Source organism: Paralichthys olivaceus, chromosome 22 (assembly GCF_024713975.1).
Source record: "Paralichthys olivaceus isolate ysfri-2021 chromosome 22, ASM2471397v2, whole genome shotgun sequence".
Lineage (NCBI taxonomy): Eukaryota > Metazoa > Chordata > Actinopteri > Pleuronectiformes > Paralichthyidae > Paralichthys > Paralichthys olivaceus.
This window is the reverse complement of record NC_091114.1, coordinates 7,178,791-7,197,317: the sequence shown is the minus strand read 5'-3', so window position 1 is coordinate 7,197,317 and position 18,527 is coordinate 7,178,791. Positions and strand designations below refer to the sequence as shown.

General features: G+C 42.7%; 1 protein-coding gene across 1 annotated transcript in view; it reads left to right on the top strand.

The window, feature by feature from the left end:
* sema4f (sema domain, immunoglobulin domain (Ig), transmembrane domain (TM) and short cytoplasmic domain, (semaphorin) 4F) overlaps nucleotides 1-18,500 on the top strand; it is a 44,543-nt gene extending 26,043 nt beyond the window's left edge. The window contains exons 2-15 of the mRNA XM_020095814.2: nucleotides 9,274-9,419; nucleotides 9,896-9,955; nucleotides 13,541-13,639; nucleotides 13,949-14,060; nucleotides 14,185-14,304; nucleotides 14,440-14,594; nucleotides 14,673-14,854; nucleotides 15,293-15,425; nucleotides 15,525-15,732; nucleotides 15,877-15,986; nucleotides 16,074-16,225; nucleotides 16,485-16,540; nucleotides 16,675-16,865; nucleotides 16,974-18,500. Of these exons, the coding sequence (XP_019951373.1) occupies nucleotides 9,274-9,419; nucleotides 9,896-9,955; nucleotides 13,541-13,639; nucleotides 13,949-14,060; nucleotides 14,185-14,304; nucleotides 14,440-14,594; nucleotides 14,673-14,854; nucleotides 15,293-15,425; nucleotides 15,525-15,732; nucleotides 15,877-15,986; nucleotides 16,074-16,225; nucleotides 16,485-16,540; nucleotides 16,675-16,865; nucleotides 16,974-17,696 (2,447 nt within the window). The 3' untranslated portion in view covers nucleotides 17,697-18,500. The remainder of the gene's footprint in view (nucleotides 1-9,273; nucleotides 9,420-9,895; nucleotides 9,956-13,540; nucleotides 13,640-13,948; nucleotides 14,061-14,184; nucleotides 14,305-14,439; nucleotides 14,595-14,672; nucleotides 14,855-15,292; nucleotides 15,426-15,524; nucleotides 15,733-15,876; nucleotides 15,987-16,073; nucleotides 16,226-16,484; nucleotides 16,541-16,674; nucleotides 16,866-16,973) is intronic.
* The last annotated feature ends 27 nt before the right edge of the window (nucleotides 18,501-18,527 follow it).

Below are 18,527 nucleotides of genomic sequence, written 5' to 3'. Positions count from 1 at the left end.
CAGGACCAATGTGCCCCTGAGTTTTTTCTGCTTTTAAATTGTTCCAAGTTTTCCTCCCTTACCTCGCTCTGTTAATTAAGATCAACAACTAACTTATCATTACATTTTAGCCATCTGTCGCCAGCCCTGATGCTGAAACAACTCTTCCCACTTGCTCTTGACACTTCCAAACCCCACTCCTCCTCTCTTTTCTGCTGTCTGAGACGCAATCAAATTACTATTTATGACATGGCCTTTAACCTCTGCTTCCTTCCTCAAGACACAAAGGATGGAACCAAGAGTAGGGCAGAAGTGGAGAGAGAAGGGTGGAAGAGGTTGAACATGTGAAGAAAAGACAGAAAGGGAGAGATAGTGATGGATTTTTGTTTAGCTCTCCTCTCCTCTCCACTCCAGGCGGCTAATTGATGTTATCTATTATTGATTTTCTCAGTGCCTCCTCCCTGTTAGCCTCAATTAATACCTGCTCCACTAATGGACAAGCTGCTAGCTTTCTGCTAAAACCTACTCTCAGGCCAAAGCCCCCATCGGTCTCCTATTTTCTTCTGTTGTGCATTTTGCTATCACCAACTTAACAATTTTATTCTTTCACTCCTTTTTATTTGTCCTGCATTTTAGTATTTTCTCTCTTTGTATTTTCTTTTGATGACCTATGTTTGTGTGTGTGTGTGTGTGTGTGTGTGTGTGTGTGTGTGTGTGTGTGTGTGTGTGTGTGTGTGTGTGTGTGTGTTAAAGTGCAACAGGAAGTGAAAATGTGAGAATCATCAGTGTGGGAGGGGTGAGAGGGAGTAAAACATGTGTGTGGCTGCCTCATTGTCAGCAGTGGACAGGAAATTGGCTTTTGTTAATTATTAAACCATTTTGTCCACAGTTGAGGCCAGTCATGGGATTTTGTGACACACACACACACACACACACACACATTTAATTCCCCTTCTTTGTCATCGTTTGACTAGTCAGTCACCATCCCTTCAGTATCTGCGCTGTCATCAAAGTAGGACTGACTGGTCACCTATTGCATCTCTCTGGGTTTTATGATAATATCTGTGGTGAGACCAGTTTCAGTTGAAGCATCGACCGGTACTTTTTTTGCATTTCAGACAGATAAGAAAGTTGGATTAAACACAGAACCACAGTATGACTGTGTGCATGGTGATGTATGTTGCTCCTGGGGCAGCATGTAAACTCCGACCTTTGGCTTGTGACCGTGGAGGTCGTCTGTGACACCGACCAGCTGTAGCATGTGTAGTGAGTGGTTTAGCTGTATAGAGCTGTGTGGTTTGTGCTGCTTTAATGAGAAATGTGTGGGGTCTCTGTGTGGTCGTCTGTGCAGCGGATACATTTTCTCCATACATGCTCACAAGCTCACGTGTAACTTTTAGTAAACCAGCCTGTATCCTGTGCCACAGTGTGCACTGCCCCAGAGCAGACACCCGCAAATCACATAAGGTGAAAAGAATGTGTGTGTGAAGGTATGGATGTCTGTTTCTGTTCCTGTGGCGTTAATCTCACATCATTTGGGTTTTGCCCAGTTACCCCTCTCTCCTGCTGTTTCTGTTTTGTTCCTTCCCCTGCTGTCAACTCCGAACCCAGCTGTAGCAACAATATTACACAAGTTAAAAAGTAACACACTCTGGTTATGATATGATATAAACACCCTCTACAATGCTGTAAAATTTAGTTTGATGGAGATCATTAAAAGCGGTGACGTCTCTAGTCGAGCACGCCTTCTTAATCTCTCAGCACTTGTGTACTTCCTGTGTGATAGATCCCTGTGGGGAGATTCTCTTTTCTATTAATCCCTCCACAGGGAGGTCAAATGTCAGACTCAGCTGTAGCTCAGCATGGAGCTGACAGCAGTAGCTCGCACTTGCTCTGATGATAATGGGTGTTTTATCTGTGGTCAGCCAATCAAGCCTCACTTTATTACCAACACTGTTTTCACCAGAATACAGGAAATATACAGAAACAAATCTTGTATGTGCAGTTAAACTCAAAAGTCTTTGATGCAAAGCTTGAGGCCACAACTGAGATAAGTAACAGGTATGAAAAGTAAAAAATTAGGGATAACTAAAGTGATCAGAGAAAAAAAACACAAAGTATTCAGAGTTTTGCTTGTTAGGTCTGTACAAAAACGTCCACTTTGGTTGGACCGCTCATAAATCATGTCCATTCTAAGGCTTCATTTTTAGAGATAACAAGCCAAAATAAAAAGACAAATGTTCAGAACAGAGGTCTGAGTGTGACAGATGTTCTGGCTGCTCCTGCTCAGAGACTCACATTCTCTCACTGTTTAGTCTCAGTGAAGCAGCCAGAACCTAAACACAGAGTCAGGTGAGCATGTCGGTGTGACTGTGTCTTTGTGTGAAATATGTGACTGTACTACTGTTTATAAAGGTTTCCAAATAGAGTTAGTGGTAGTTTTATTGTGCTCAAACTATTTCCTTCATAATAACATTGTAACTTAAATAAATTCAACAAACTTCTCTAACCACATTTTAATTGAATCGATGGTTACAGGAATCTGGCCTTCAAAGGTCAGCACTGTGGATGTACTTAACATTTATGATTCATTGATTTTATATAAGGATTGATGATATGACAGCTCCGAACTGGTTACTGGCTGCAGTATCGGTCCTAAATCATGTAAGTGGACAGGAACTAATTTATAGAAGTAAGGATAACTATTATTATGTCAATTAAAAAGTTATATAACACAAATTAATATTTTTCATTTTTGTGATTACTTCTTATCACACCGATGTATGCTCACGTGTTCATGTTTCCAGTAAGTTAAGTGTCCTTTTTTTTATGCCATCAAAGCGGGGTGAAACGCCATGATTGACAGCTGAACTAACTTGAGCATGTGTATCAGTGGGACAGACAATTTGCAAGATGGCAGCATTCTTATCCAGGATACTTTGGCGTCATTTCTGGATAGATCTTTGTATACAGTCGATGATATGACCATAGTTAACATGTATCCACCCCTCCTTCCTGTTCCAGTATACAACAAACACCCAAAAGACCTGATATCCATTTTTTATTAAAAATACATGATTGTGTAGGATATTATGCAACTGGATGTATTGTGCCCAGCAGTACAGTTCTACTGTAAGATAAAAATAACAGGATCGTGTTGACTCAATGACTCATTCATACAGAAACTCTTTCTCTCTCTCTCTCTCTCTCACACACACACACACACACACACACACACACACTCTGGGCTTTATGTACACACACCTCCTGTGTAAGAGCTGGTGAATGCTGCAGGCACCCGGCTTCTAAACACACACACACTCACTCTTGCACATGATAATCCTGCAGGGCATGGGCGAATTTAGGGCAAGCCTGATTAGTAGTGCTACTGCTTATCACCCAGAGCCAGAGAGACAGGGGGGGGGGTTAGGGGCTGGGAAAAAAGAGGTAGTGGGAGTCTAGAAACTGGGAGAGGGGAACGGGAGAATTGAAGGTATAGCTATGTGGAATCACACAAAGGAATTTGTTTTTCGGTATCATCATTTAATTGGCTAAATTCATCCAAAAATAAACACACACGCAACCACACACGCAAGAGGAGACAGAATAATGAAGAGGCAGAAGAAGATGAAGAGTAGCAGAGCATTAAGTGAAGAAGTGGGCAATGAGCCACTGCAACCTTGGACCTCCTCCTCCTCCCTTCTCCCCTCCATCCTTTCACTCTGTGCTTGTATCATTTCCCTCCTCCTGCATCTCCTCCAGCCTCTCCTCCTTTATCCACCTTTGTTCTTGATGCCTGATAATCCCCCTCTTCCCTCAGGACTTTAACTTTGTGTGTGAGTTGGTGCCCCCAGTGAAGCAGAACCTTGAAGGAGAGGCCAACACTGTGTGTCGGGGTCATTTTGTGTTTTGATGTCTTCACCTCTGATTTGAGAGGAGGACTTTCCCTCTCTCCCTCTGACAAGACGCTCCTTATACAGGCTTTATGAGTTGTAACTGATGGCTTTATTTATGCTTAAAGCCCGCCTGCACTCAGAAGTGGTAAGTGGTATATGGGTTTCATATTATACTGTTGCTTGTGATGCCACTGCCGTTCAATTTTTAAATAAAATACAACCCATCATCCCTGCATGTGCTCTGTGAGGTCAAAAAGCATCTGCACTTTAACAACATCAATTTAAAGCCACCTTCACTGCTCTTAATCACAACCATAAGTCTTTAATTCGCCTGTAAAGGTCCTAAAAACAATCATGTGGTTTCTCAGTACTGTGTGAAATCAGCTCAGTCCCACACACACTCTGACACTGTTTTCTGATATTTTCTGGTTTTTCATTCAGACGCTCATTTCAGGAGTGAAATTGGTTTAATGTTTTATTTAAGCTGCCATAAAAGGTCTTACAAACACAACTGCTGAGATAAAATACACTTGTGAGTTAGGAGTGACCTCGTTGTTCTTTATGGTGTGTTTGTCACATATTGTTTGAGATTGAGTTGTGACTGGGGCTTTCATGTACAATGTGCTGCTTGTTTTAATTTTATGGTCCAACGCTGCTTTGTCTAGTGTCTAGAAGAAAACTGAAACTCTGATCTTACAGTGTGCGCTATATCCTATACGTCCTGTCTCCTACCCTCACAGTTGTTTGATAACACTTCACTGGAATTCATCATTTTCAACTGCTAATGTGTCCATACGTGGTTTTGTCTCACTGACGTTATGCTTTAACCAAAGTCTGTATATAAAAATGAACGACATGACAGCTCCCCAAAAGTGAATCCAAAACCTGAAATACTGAAAAATATCAGCCTCACTATTAGTATGATTTTTATTCCAATTTATAAAAAAAATTATAAATGACAGCAAGATTGTTTCACTTTGCATGATCCAAGATATCCACTGTGGCTCATCGTGCTGAAGTGTCAGCACGGAGCGCAGGAGCACGATAATGGCCACGCTGTCTGATGGGACAATCTGCTAAAAGCTGGTTTATTCCTTTAACCTGTGGAGTACGTCTGCCAATGACTGCTGCCGAACAATTTAGAGGAAACAGCAGCTGGAAAATGGCATTGAGTGAATGATACGGCTATAAATGTGTGTTTCTGCAAAGAGCATGCATGATGCAGCTGTGTCCTGCCTCACCGTGGGGGTTCAGTGTGTGTGTGTGTGTGTGTGTGTGTGTGTGTGTGTGTGTGTGTGTGTGTGTGTGTGTGTGTGTGTGTGTTAGGAAACTGTGGGGGCAGGATTGTGTGGCTCGTCTCTTCTCCTCATCCCGTCAGTTTTGATTGACAGAAGAAGGAGGGAGGTGTATAATTTATCACTTCCTGGTTGGTCCAAACCCACTATGCCCTGCAGCCAGAGAGGGGGGTTGGTCGCCCAGAGCAAAATCCAGTTTATTAAACCCTTAATGGACATACCACACACACACACACACACACTCTGCTGGTCTCTCTTCCTGGCTGCCTCTCAGTCATGTTTAATGTATAATGGATGAATGATTCATGGCAGGGGAGAGGATTTTGTATTTTAGGACTACTTATTCATTTATACTCACACCAGTCGCTTTTTTTTTTCTAAATATACCCGAGGTGTGATTTTTATTTTAACATGTCTGAGGTCACCAGGTTTTCCAGACACATAATCTGAATCATTTTAAAAGCGTAATCCTGTATTTCCTGTTAAATCCTGCATTTTCTCTAAACCCATTCTCCTTTCACACATAAACACTCAGCATTTCAATTTAAAGCTGCTCTAATCAACACTTTATATTGATAGTTCTAATTGCTGTGTGTAATGTGACAGGAGTTGTACGAACAGTGATCATTGACTCTACAGAGAATCTGGCTTTTCTGGTCCGCGACTTTACGCCATTCTCACCCCTCTTTCATTCAATCATTTTGTTTCTAGACGCAGCAGGCGGCTGCTTTCAGTGAAAAAGCCCTGATAAACCAAGTGCATATTACTCAGAGCAGACAGACAAAGTTTGCGACTGTGGTAAAGCCGGTGGAGCATTAAACTGCTAAAGAGGCAAATACTGTATTTTTCCTGAGGAGTCAATATAACAGCAAAGCAGATCTAAAGTAGAGTAAACCTCAGAGGGACAAGAATTGCTAAATTAAATACAAATTTAAGACGTGGTTTAAAGCAAACCACACTTGTGCTTATGTGTAATGATTCCACTATATCTTCTGTGATTTAGTTTACATGCGTGTCTGTGTTTGTATTGTTATATGTATTCTGATCATGGGTACTTTGCTTGTTTTTATTGGGTGTAGTGTTTTAATAATGGGACAACAAATGAAAATTAACTTCTGATAAATAAACCAATTAAAAAATAGAAGATAGGTAAATGTTTGCTAATATTTTTTAAGGTAATAATTTATTATTGTTGGGATTAACTTGTTGTGCTGCCCCCATGTGGCCAAATAATTAGCAGATGCAGGTTCATATAATACAAATAATTAATTTGACTGTCATTCAAAATACATAAGATTACGTAAAAGTAGTTAATCCAGGCAGCAGCTACACAGTGGATGGTATTTGTCAGCTAATTGTGCCATGGTACCGTCATCTCTGCTTAATTCTAAAGCATAGTATTTTGACACGTAACATGTATTTTCAAAAAGTTATATACAAAAAAGACTGCTGTTCTTTGTTGCAAAATGTTTCCTTTCAAAACTGTTGACACCGCACATGCACATACACACTGAACGGGCACGCAGAGGCAAGCAGGTGGTGATATTTGATACGTAGTGAGATGCAGGCTCCTGCTGTCAATGAGGAGGCATTGACCCGACCTGCAGAGCATCCTCTACTCCCTGGTGACACATGCAGAGGAACATTTGTAAAAGGAAATGGAAAATAAGACATTGCATGCTTTATTTTTTTCCGAGCCATGAATCAGGCGTGTTTGAATGTGTGTGTGGGGTTACAGAGGTGTGTGTGCGACTGTGTGAGGAGGGCAGATGGTGTAGCTCTAGGAACCATCTCTCTAAATTAGGGTGCACAGCAGGTGGTGTCCGTGTGTGTGTGTGTGTGCTTGTGTTGTCGCGTCCTACACAGGCGGCAAAGAGCAGTTTATAAGGACATCTCTGCAGACCTTGCCTTTGGCCTGTGTCAGCAACGCTTACGTTTGATTTGCCGTGTGTGTATGTGTGTCTGTCCAGCGTGAGGGAAACAGGCTGTAAAGTCAGTTGGAAGAAGGGATGTGAGGCTGCAGGGTGATGAAAGGACGGCTGGATGACAGAGCAGATAAAGGGAAGTGACAAAAGTATGAAAAGAAGAAGAAGAGAGAAAGGGAAAGTCTCTAATGTGCTTTATTGCCTCTCGTCTCTTCTCTTCTACCATCTTTTGAAGCCTGCTTTGATTGACAGATTGAGGAGGAAAGTGTTTATTTCATTAGCTCGAGGTTGTGAAGTAGAAAAAGGAAAATAATTGACAATAACTTCTGATCTAGGGCAACATGAAGACACTTCGAAGATGATATCAGCAGCTTTAATGTGTTTGGAGACAGTGCAATGTGTGTAAGTGTGTGTGTGTGTGTGTCCACCACTGTAGGCTGATTCTCAGGAAGTGCAAACCCTCTGCGAGCAAATCAGAGCCCCCTCGCTATTTGGCCGCCTGGAGGCTTTTAGCTGAGCAGATGGCTTCTTATTGAATGAGAAATGACATTCATGCGAAATGTTACGGCAAACAGACGCAGACTGACTGGATGAGGGGAGTCTGGTGGAGGCGGGGGGAGAAACTATCTTTGATTCAGTTACAGGCAGATGTCAACAGCTCTTTAAAAAAAAAAATCACTTCACAGAACAGAGCGGACAGGCTCTAAGTGGAAAACCATGTCCGCACCATGCCTGTGTAATTTATCAGATCATCCTTGTTTTTAACTTCCCCTCCTCGGTAACAGGAACAGAGGATGATCATACTGGTTTGAATCTTTTATCTGCCAAAGCAGAGTCACGTGTCTGCAAATTCCATTTGTCATCCTCAAAAGATTCTCCTCCAAAGATTTATATTTAATGCAATTTGAGCAGTTTGTCACATTCTATCAGTAATTAATTATCTTCCTTTTAGAAATGATCTTACAGGCGAATTCAGAGAAGCTTTTTAAATTGTGTTTTCATCTTGTTGCTGTACATGAAACTTCTGCTTCTTTCTGCTCTGCTGTCAACTGTTAGACTGTCACCTCCTGACCTTTACTTCACCACATTAAGGAGAGGATTGTGAGTTTTAATCCTCGTCTGCACTGACACGCCTGAAAACGCATATCACATGACCACTGACGTACACTGCGTGTGACAGTGTAACCAGGAAGCATTTGGTTATAAGCTGCAAAATGTCCGACACGTGTAAGTGGTTATATCATTGTAAAATGTTGATTGATTGATTAAATTAACATTCATATTAGTTGATTTTAATCTACTCCCCCTTATGAATTCATCATCTGTTGAGGCTCAGACTCAGAGTGTGTGTTTGATCACTCACCGGTTCCACTTTCACTGTCTCTGTGAAATTTCTGTTCTGTCTCGGATACATAAACGTCTGGCCTTTTTATCCACGAGGTCCAGTAAAGGTCAGAGATGTAGAAAATGCCAAATACACACACACACACACACACACACACACTCTCACAGACGCACTGTCTGCAGGCGGACAGAGATGGAGGGAGAGTGACTGAGGGAGCAGACACAATACAACACAGACACTTTAGGGATTTGGTTCATGTGATAGTTATAAAATCGAAGAGACAAATACAACAGAGATGTCTTATGTGAAAGTGTAATGAATCATTTATTATAAATCATGATTGTGCATAATTTATCTTATTGTATTTCTACTCTGCGGTGAACTAGACTCTGATTTCAGATGTAGTGTGGTGTTGAAAATATGGGACATAAAACTGGGAACCAGTCTGTGTTGGTTGAGGGCTTGATTGTGAAGAGAGGAAGAGAAGGAAACTGTAAAATGCTAAAGAGATTGATTGAGGGATTAAAGCAGTTAATCTGTAGCTGTGATTGTATGAGAGGGCCGGGTGAAACAAGGGTTACTGTCGTCCCTCTGCCTCTCATCACTTTATCTCTTTAAACCTCCTGCTGGGAATGTGATGTTTGATTTATCGTATCCTGTCAACCATTTGCTCTCACATGCAGTAAACAGTTTTATCTTGTTTCTTTTCCCGTCTCATCTCTAATTTTTCTGACTGATCTTCAGCTCGGTCCGGCTCTCTGCGAGTTAATCTTGTAGAATCCATGTTGCACCCTGTGATTGACACCCCCCATCTCCCTTTTTCTGCTCCACAGACATCATTCTGGATCCAAAGAGGTTTGGGGGCGTGACCAACTTCAGCACCTTCTTACTGGACCGCTCATCGGGCCTGTTGTTTCTGGGGGCCAGGGACGCCATATTGTCTGTGGACACCAATCAACTGGACAAACCACCACGCAATGTATGAGGACTATTGCCTCCTCTTTTTTATTTATGGTTTCCCTTTCGATTCTCTTCGACATGGGATTGTTTATGTATCGGTGTGACACACAGACCTGCTATCCGTCTGTGCTAAGTACACATCTGAACACACACCAATGTATCCTGCTTCCTGAGCTTTATTTGTCCCCTCAATTTCTGCTCCAGTAAAGAGATGAAATGTCAGTAATAGGTGAACACTATACAATATGGTCAGGAAATCAGTTTGCAGAGCTGCGGAAACTCTTAATGACGATCAGGAATTCATTTATCTGAAGCTATAAGACCTTTTTCACAAGACATGTTTTCACAAAGTAAGGGTGAAATCTAATTAGTGATGTTTTGTTCCTTTTAAGGCCTGCTGACTCATATGTTAGGGATCTGGGCAAGGGCTGTAATAAGTCAGCTGATGGGCAAGCGACCATGATCCAATTCTCTCTTTTCTTTTCTTTGATCCAGATTACGTGGGATGTGCCGGAGGAGAAGAGGAGGTCTTGTGTGGCGAAAGGAAAGACGGAGGTGAGAGTTGTACTTGTCACAGCAAAGCTGCAGCCTTAATGCTTGTTAGTGGCATTGAGAGCTTTACAATGACTCACAGTATTTACAGTAGCTGTCTCTTCAAATAATCCTTTGTAATGATGCTGTACGGAAGCTTCCAGGAAAATCCTGGAAAGCACCACAACTAGTAAATTAACTGTATGTTCAGTCCCTGCAAGAAAGAGTTGTCTGATGCCAAGATAATCAGCCTCTGCAATATTTATGTTTTTCCGTTTTGGATCAACGACTTTTAGGATATTTGCACATTTGTATTACTATAACTGCTGACAGATTACCTAAATGGATTGGATAAGGTCCTGAAAAGATTCCCTGCACTTTCTTAATAATATTCCCCAATTTGTTGTATTCAAGAGGCCTCAGACATTTGAAGTGTGTGTTTTCATGGACCTATATTTTGTGTGTCAGTGTGCATCTGTGTGTCCCGGCCCCTTGCTGTTAGGCATCAGATAGGAAATTCTGGGACTTGTGCCAAGGTCTCATCAGGGGTGTGTGTGCGAGAGAGGGTAAGAGAGGGTGCATGTGAAGTCACAGATGTCCAGTAAGTGTCTGTGGAAACAGATTAAATAGAGCGTACTGTACACTGAAGCTGTACAACTCATTTTGCTGTGACAACAACAAGGCAAAGTGCTGTAAACTGTACAATGGAAAATTTTTGTTGAGTTATGTTGCACTAACTCTTTGGTTTCAACAGTTTAATGAACAGAACCAGGCAGAACTAGTGCTTCATCTTCAAACTTTACGGTCTGGAATTACTCTAAAGAGACGATAACACTCAGAAGTGCTTGAAAATGCCTTCAGTCCCGAAAAATGAGGTCAAATGTGGAGATAAACAAAGCCAGTGGAAGGTCAGTGTTTTAACAGAAGCAAAGCGCAATTAGTTTTGACCTATTTCATACAATCATCAGGGCAGATTTCTGCTTTCCAGTGTGAGGCATGGGAAGGGGTGAAAGATTGATAAAGGCAGGAAAGAGACGGGTTTGTTTTTCTGCTGAGACACTGATTACAAGATTACATGTGAGTCGGAGGGATTAGGAAGTGGAGAGAGGGAAGGAAACAGGAAGGGGAAGAACAAGAGACAGCGAGCGAGGAAGGAAGAGGAGCAATGTGCACGAGAGTAGAGAAGGATGACTGTAGACTCAACAGGAAACCAGCGTGAAGCTGAGTGAGAGAAATGTGTCTGTGTGTTAGACCTTTTCCAACGTTGACATTGTCATGACCAGTTGACCTCATGGGGACAAAAGCTAAGGAGCGCGTGTGTGTGTATACAACATTCTGACATGCACAGGTCAATTAACCATCCACCACATCTAATAGATTAGTAACCATTAGTTAATAGAAGATGGCACATTGTGTGTTTGAAGAGTAAACATAGAAAAACCTGGTAGTCTGGTGTGAAAGAACTGTGGGCAGGAAAAAGTTCAGAGTAGAGCAGGAGTGATCATTCTCTAATGTGATGGCTGGAGCTGCTTCTCTTTGGTGAGGCCTCAGATCAAATTATATTTACGATTATGCAACTTACAGCTGGATGAGCTAGCTGAAATTCTCAACTTTTGTAGTGGCATGTGAGCCTTCAAAAGACAGAAGTTCCTCCCCCGTATCGAACTCTTCAGTGATCCCACTCACAAAAATGGCCCGTGAGCTAAACTAGATATTTTAAGTGGTCCTACAGTATTTGTGCTGTATAACACTGGAACAATTTTACTTTTACTATAGCAGCAACAAGGCTCCTTCACAAACATTACGTTTCAGCTTCTTAGCTGTTAGCTAACTCATCATAACACATGCCACAGAGCGTTAACTTCATCCTCGAGTATTTGTTTTTGTAACTAGTTTAGCTGCAGCCCCACAAACCCAGTGGATTATCTTTTACGGCTACAAAAGATAGTTTATTTCTCTTCTTGCCATTCTGCATCTACCTTTCTTCCCATGTCAGTTGCCATGATGCTTGTCGGTGGATATATGTAAGAGCTACATATGGTTCATTCACCCTGATCATGATATGACAAGCATACAGCCGGGAGGGACAACTCTGAATGATGTGGTGTCAATATTTGATTTTCCTTTATCACAGAAAGAAAATATTTCAGTTTTTTTTAATACTCCTGGATCTCTGGATGTTTTTTTATTCATGAATTGTATACAGCCCAGAGGCAGAATATGTTCCACCCCTAGCGTAGTACATGAGATAAAGGACAGTTCCAGTTTAAAAACACACATACACACACTCACATTTTAATTGCCTGTAATTATTGCAAAAATGCTCTCCTTTAGCATCAGTCATGCTAAAACATAGAAGTTCTTCTGTGAGCACTGAAGCCACAGAAGCTTTTAGACCAATTAGACCCAATTATAATTGAAAGTAGAATAAAATTGAATAGAACCAAATAGAATAGAGCCATTGGACCTACCCCATGCCAGATTGTGAATGAAGCTTATTAACAAGAATGAGGTTAATATGGGCCAATGAAATAGCTAATCCCCAAGCTGATCCCATTGTTAGCAGCCTGAGCGTTCTTTCTTTTCTCCCTGGCTCTGTGTCCACTGTCTCACATGATGCTGATACCGCAGCGAGGGCTGGCGTGTGTGTGTGCGTGTATGTGTGTGTATGTGTGTGTATGTGTGTGTGTGGCAGAGGCTGGTGCTGATTTGGGTGACATGATCTGGGCATCAGAGAGAATCAGGTCCCTGGGGGGGAGGTGACTCAGGCGTGGAGCTCATTCAGGATGACACGCAGAGACTCGCACACACTGGCAAAAATTGCCTGTGTCATGGTTTCATGGTAACTGGGGAGGCTGTGTTTCCTTAACAGCTGCAGATATGATATTTGTTTGTAAGAAGAAAAGTGAGTGGTGCTCAGCCTATAGTAAATATTGAGGGGTATTGTATTATTATTGTGTATTATTTCGACGTGAAAAGGAGTAGATTTAGGTTTCAGATTTCATGCCTGTGTGTGAGTTAGTAAGGGTGGTCTCTGCTGAGACCAGTTGGGGTCTCAAGTATCTCTACCAGCAATGGGGGTCTCCAATTTCCAATCAGAATCATTGCCTCTCCAGCCGTTCTCAGACTCGTCTTAGACTTTTTCCCATAATCTCAGTGTGGCTGATTTGAAGCTCTTTGGTTTATGGCTGAAAACACACAATTCAATGAAAAATAAAAATCTACATAATAAAAATAACTCAATTAGATTAACACTTAAGTTTCCTTTAACAGTCATAGCCAACAAGAAAATTTAAATGATGGCTATTTATCATTACCTTCTGTGTTTTTGTAAATGACTGTGTAGTTTAAATATAATTAAGTAGATTTTATATGAATTAATCATTGCATGTTTAATAATTTAGCACAATCATCATTTTATTTTTATATGGTCATGAAGAGTCATTTTATAATATTAACAATGAAGAATCTAAAGAAAAATTCAATAAATTGAGACGAATGAACAGTTTTAAAATGTTTTTTAGTTATACATAGTTTTTATTCTAGTTTCTAAAGTTGAACGTGGATGTGAGCTTGTGCTCATTTCTGGGTCTTTGTGTCCCCCTGCAGGTGGACTGCCATAACTACATCCGCTTGCTGGAGTTTCTGGAAGAGGGACGGATCTACGTGTGTGGCACCTATGCCTTCGACCCCCAGTGTGCCTTCCTGGTAAGTTTTTGTGTGGCTTGTGTGTGTGTGTGTGTGTGTGTGTGTGTGTGTGTGTGTGTGTGTGTGTGTGTGTGTGTGTGTGTATGCACCCACAATCAACCAATATAAGCTTTTAAATGTTTAACTGCAAGTGACATTTTCCAGCTGGTACTTTGAGTGCTAAAAGCCACAACAGCTTTTAATATAAGAGTGCAAGAAAGATTTTGTTTTTCACTGTAATTAATCTCGAAATGGATTCTCTATATAATTTTTATTTGTAATCTACTCACACACTCTAATTCGTCCTTCTCGTTCCCTGTCATCCTGAAGGAGCTTCCGTCATTCACCCTGGAGAAAACCGAGGATGGAGGAGTGAAGATGGAGACGGGGAAGGGCAAGTGTCCCTTTGAGCCCAGTCAGCATTACACGGCTGTTATGGCAGGTAAGTCCCATGACTGCTTGTTAGTTATCAGTTGTCATCAAAAGTTATTATTTTTAGGCTATTATTGCATTTGGATATGCACCAGTTAAAACCTGCCTCTTGTTGTTTGTGTGTTTGTCTCCAGGTGGCACCCTTTACACAGCAGCCACCAGTAACTTCCTGGGAACGCTGTTTGACATCTCCAGGGCAACAGGCCCCGAGCAGGAGCGCATCCGAACGGAACAATCCATCAACTGGCTTAGTGGTGAGATGCACATGCACACTTTCACACACATCTGCATGTGCTGACACTCCAACACAAACACAATTTAATTTTTTGGCATATTCTTCATCATAATTTCCAACAGGAATAAGTCAAATATGTGTTTGTATGTTTTAGACCCAGAGTTTGTGAGCTCAGCCTTCATAGAACAGTCTGCAGAAAGCAACCCACCCGGCGATGATGACAAAATCTACTTCTTCTTCACTGAGGTCGCCAAAGAATACGACCTCTACACCAAAGTCAAGGTCCCCAGAGTGGCACGAGTCTGCAAGGTAACCTAACGTTTTGATTGACTGATTTATCAATTCGTTATTTGCTCTTTTCTCATCGGACATCTCTTTCTCCCTCAGTCCGATGTGGGAGGGATGAAGACTCTGCAGAGACGTTGGACAACCTTCCTCAAGGCCCAGCTGGTGTGTGAGGACAAACCCAGCGGTCAGCGCTACAACATCCTAACTGATGTTTTCACCATGCAGCACACACCAGGGGACCCCAGCAGCACACACTTCTACGGACTCTTCACCTCCCAGTGGTAAGATGAAGAACAAGCAGAACATTGCAGATCTTTTTGGACACTTTTGGAAAGAAATTCATTTTGGGAAATATCCTTATTCACCTTTTTGTCAAGGGATAGATCTGAGGATTGATACCACTGCTGTGTCATACAGCATGCCTTTCTATTATGTTTGTGCCTCTGTAATTCTGACTTGTTGGTCATAAATGTTCAAGAAGAAGAACAGTTAGTGTGATTGATTTTGTTGTGACAGACTATTTCCTTGCCATCTTGGTTTTGTGGTGACCAGAGCTAGACAGGCTGTTTCCAGTCTTTTTGCTAAGCTACGCTAACTGGCTGTTGGCTGTAGCTTGTAGGAGTGCTATTGATCTTCTCCTTTATATCTCAGCAAGAAAGGGAATAGTCAAAATGTTGGTCCTTAATAGATTAACTCTTAATTATACTTTTTTTTCACAGGGAACGTGAGGAGCTATCAGCAGTGTGTGTTTTCACCTTGACTGACATCATCAAAGTGATGGACGGCCCCTTTAAAGAGCTGAAGAAGACCTGTGAGAACTGGAACCCTGTCCCCACACCGCGGCCTGGCCAGGTACTGAGCTTGACTACCCCAAATCTTTCTATCAATCTCTTATACAATGCCTCCTTCAATGTCCCTAATGTACTTCTTCTCCCCTCCACATATTTCCAGTGTTTGAACACCGCATTAAAGGCCGAAGGATTGGATTCATCCCTAAAACTTCCAGACAAGGTGCTGACATTCGTGAGGGACCACCCTCTGATGGAGAACAGCGTTACCGCAGCACCCCTGCTGGTCCGCAAGGGGACAAGATACACCAAGCTGGCTGTTACCCAGATAGGAGCGGAGCCAAGAGGAGTGGTGCTGCACCTTGGAACAGGTGAGGAGATATAAGAACCTACATGTCTCTAGCAGCATCTTTCTGGATATTTAATACTTTGGGAATCAATCACAAAACAAGTGTTAAAATTGTTTGGTAAAAGATGAGATGTAATAGTTCACCATGTGATCGTGCATGTTGCAGACCGCGGGGAGCTCCACCAGGTGGAGGTAGTGGGCCAGAATACCACCCTACTGCAAGAGATTCCTCTGTTCACCTCACATGAACCTGTCAACAATATATTACTACACAAGGTAAGACTACATGCATCCGTACACACACCTCACACACATAGTCATCTGCAGTGCCAGGACACATCAGCTTTCATCTTGTGTTTCCAGGGCCAGGCTCTGGTGGGCAGCCCTATGTCTCTGGCTCGTGTCCAGGCTGAAGGCTGCGCTCTGTATCCCAACTGTGAGGTGTGTGCCAGAGCCAGAGGCCTGGGCTGTGTGTGGAGCGGGAAGGAAGAAGCCTGCAGGAGCACAGCAGCAAAGTGAGTACTACTCTCTACACAGAGAACTGGAAGACTTCCAGGAATGGAAATCACAAGCAGGCAGCATCTGTATTGATTAGAGTAGATACCAGCAAAAAAAGATACAACAACAATCACAAATCATATCACACTTGATACATCATTAATATTATTATATTGTAAATTATTTGGATATGTTTTTAAATACAAAGGAGTCATCTATGTTCCTGTTAAAAACATTTGATGCAAAAGTTTGACTACATTTTGTGTGTGTGTCCAGGCCTGGTCCAGGTGATTCAGTTGAGGATGCCTTGAGGAAATGTGATTTAAAGGAGGGTATGTGTACTCCACTGTAAATGTATAATGTGGTGATGTAAATTAAGTTAATCATCCATTTAAAACAAGTATAATATACCCCCGTCTCCTGTTATTCACCTCTGCTTTCTTGCCGCTTGCTCTCTCTCCTCCAGGGCGTTGCTCTCCTACCATCAGGGAGCTGCAAGTTTCCATCGGCCTGCGGCTCCTGTTGCCGTGCGTCCAGCTAACTCCCAGGCCCTGCAGCTGGGAACATCCTCTCCACAGACACACCCGGCAACATCACTCTGACCTGGAGGTGACGGTCACAGAGGAGAGCCTGGGAAAATACATCTGCACATGCCAGGTACACAGGCCCTGATATTAACCGCAAATTCTTAAACTGTTGCCTCATCATACAAATTCACTCCACAGACTCCAATTCACACTCTCTCTCATTTTGTCTTGGTTCCAGGAGGTGGGACCAGGTATCAGAGACCCCACCCCCTGTCGTAGAGCAGCCTATCACCTCACACTAAAAGGCCCCAATGTTGGAGGAACAGTAGCCACAGCCGGAGGTCGTCACGTCCTGGCTGTCTACATCCTTTTCTTCTGTGGGGGTTTAGTGTTGGGTATGTGTCTCCTGTACTTCTTGAACCTGCGACGCAACATTGGACGCCAGGGCCACCAGCTGCCAGATAATTCGCTGTCGTCAGGGAAGGGGCGGGACTTACTCGGCTCCTCTGCCACTCCGCAGTCCCCGAGCAGCGCCAGCTTGCTGTCCGAGGGATTCCGGCTAACGGAGAAACGAAACGGGACCGCGACCACAACCACGTCAACTACCCTCCTCAGCAACCAGGGGAATGGTGGTCACCATGGTAACAGCTACAGCGGGACCCTGATCAACAGCAACCCAAGCAATGGCCATGGGAATTCCTTGTACACCAACTGTAACACGAGTAGCAGTGGGCTAAAGCTTGCCTCAGAAATTTTAGCTGCAGACATGTTGGACGCACGGACAGGGGAGAGAGTTAGGCCTAAGGGGGTAGAGAGGGAGTCAGTGGAGGGTGACGAGGTGGATGAAGGGCTGGGGGACGGGTTAGGGGTAGGAATAAAAGAACTAGAGGAGGAGCTTGCCAGCTTTCCCATGTTTAAATCACCAGCACCACTGGCTCGGTGTGAGGAAAGCTCAATATGACAAAGTGATAGAAAATATGAATAATTGCACCATTCTTGCTTCCTCCAAATAAACTGAGCACTGCTGGGAGGGATGCAAAATGGCTACTGCCAAATGCCTTTGAAAGGGAGCTGTGGCACGAAGAGAGACTACAGAGACGTGAGGACATTATGTGAGTATGAGAGACGTATAGACAGAACTGCGGGTGTTGGGATGGACTGTCACAGCTACATAAATGTATCAGATGTAAAAAAATAAAACTGTAAATATAAGCTGTGGACAGTAAACGTGACACTGCGCATTTCAGATGTCACAGTGAATCAAAGACCAAACGTCCACGTGTGACCAAAAGCCATATTGTCTTTCTCCTTAATGTCTGTTGTCGTTCGCACTCGTCCTCTTCTCGTAATGGCACCGCAAAAGAGTGCACGTGGCATCTTTCAGCACCTCTCTGTATTTCTTACACCACTCAAAACCCTTGATGGTCCAAAGGCACCAAAGGACTGCTGAGTCACAGACAAAGAGATGTCACTGTCAGAGACTAAAGAACCATGACGGGGCTGTTCCTGCCTAAACTGCCACAGAGGTCAAGTGAATGATAGGTTCAAGTTCACCTATCAGCAAGAAAGTCTACAACTGCCCAGATGTTTCACTGTTCACCTTCACTGTTAATCAGAAGGCAAATGATTTTCACGAGGATGTGGAATTAATCTGCAAAACAGACACTGAGCCACAATCACCTTGCTTTGTGAGTGTGGATTTCACAGTAAAAATGTATTGGTTTTTTTTGTCCTGTTGTTTTATAATAAAGTCAAAAAAGTTTTACCTGGTATCACTGTTCGCATTCTGATC